Source organism: Alligator sinensis, unplaced genomic scaffold (genome assembly GCF_000455745.1).
Source record: "Alligator sinensis unplaced genomic scaffold, ASM45574v1 scaffold421_1, whole genome shotgun sequence".
Lineage (NCBI taxonomy): Eukaryota > Metazoa > Chordata > Crocodylia > Alligatoridae > Alligator > Alligator sinensis.
Window position 1 is genome coordinate 3,785,629 of NW_005841871.1, and position 1,446 is coordinate 3,787,074.

General features: G+C 44.7%; 1 protein-coding gene across 1 annotated transcript in view; it reads left to right on the plus strand.

Moving 5' to 3' along the window:
• JAKMIP1 (janus kinase and microtubule interacting protein 1) overlaps positions 1 to 1,446 on the plus strand; it is a 221,141-nt gene that overhangs the window by 102,826 nt on the left and 116,869 nt on the right. The window contains exon 4 of the mRNA XM_025195098.1: positions 94 to 109. Within this exon, the coding sequence (XP_025050883.1) occupies positions 94 to 109 (16 nt within the window). The remainder of the gene's footprint in view (positions 1 to 93; positions 110 to 1,446) is intronic.

Here is a 1,446-nt window from a genome sequence, read left to right on the forward strand (position 1 = left end):
TGACAATACTACCCTGGTTTCACTAAGTATTTGGGGAAACTTAGCTCAAGCTTAACTAGTACAGTTCAGGTTCAGAAATTTATGCCTAGAGAGAAGAGAGAGAGAGAAAGCGCTGGGATCTCACCAGTCCAAGGTACTTGGGTTGCAATGCTGACAGGTAAAGTTTGTAGCACGATCCTCGAAGGGAGATGATATGTTTCCTCCAGCCTCTCGAGAAGAACAGTGGATGGTATCAGAGAGATTTTTATTCCTTGAAGTGCACACACTGCTGCTTTCTTACAGATTTTTATACCCTCAGTTCAGCTGCTTCAAAGCACCCTTAATTGTGTAAATCATTGTCTTTTCTATTGACAAGGGGTTATCTGGTTTGGACCATCTCAGGAAACTGATTGATAATCAGGAAACACTTAAGATTAGGGAGTAACCCAAATACTTGGGAGCCAGCTTGAAATTCCTATGGGTGGCAGATATACTGATGGGATATCTCATGGTTTCTTCAGGAACAATAGATAGCTTGCAGCATCAGGATTTTGGATTTTTACTTGTTGTGCACAAGCCTCAGCTTAGCATGACTTTTCCAGATCTTACTATAGTCTTTTAACAGACTTAAAACAATTATTGGGGTGCTCATAACCTTTTGTCGTGTTTATAACCTTTGGGCAGGAGAACTTCCACCAGTCGTCCCAGGAAAAGTATGACAGCACTTGTGGTCAGGGCTCCAACGGGCTGGACGCTTTGATGAACCTATGTACCATTGTTCAAGTGTTGCTCATACCCCCTCTGACTTGGTCTCTTTGCCTCAGCATTCCCTAACCCGGCAACCGAGTTTTAGCCAATCAAGTTTAAATAGGCCTCCCATAGTGGGACTGGGGAATGTATGGCCCGAGATGCCTATTAAACTACTTCTGCTTAGAGGTGTGGGGTGGGGAGTCCTTTGTAAATCCAGATTAGAACTGGTCTGATAAATGCTGAGCTGGGTGTGTGTAAACATGGGTTGATTAGCATTTGGAGCACAGATTCCCCATCATGCAGTGCTCCCTGCTTCTCTGATCCCAGAATTCACTGCAGTTTCTGCTTCAGGCTTTCTGTCCTCCATCTCCCATGTAAATGAATGGTCATCTGGTTCCATCTCGGATGTAAATGAGACCTAGGGCAGTTGATTCACTCGTCACCCTTATCAGCATTAAGTGCGTCTCTCACTGCATCTTAATCAGCTTCGTGTAGGTGGCGGGATTCTTTGTGAGTCAGACTGTCCCGTGCCAGGGTTCCCCAAGAACACACAGCTGAGAGGTAACAAGGGGGAGAACCTCTTAAGCTTAGAACGTCGTTTTCAGGCACTGCCAGCAAAATATGGCAATTCTGCAATCTGCAGCACAGGTTACAAGTTACGTTTGAACCTGAGGTCTCAGAGCTCAGTTTAGATCTAGATCAAAACTTCCTTTGTTT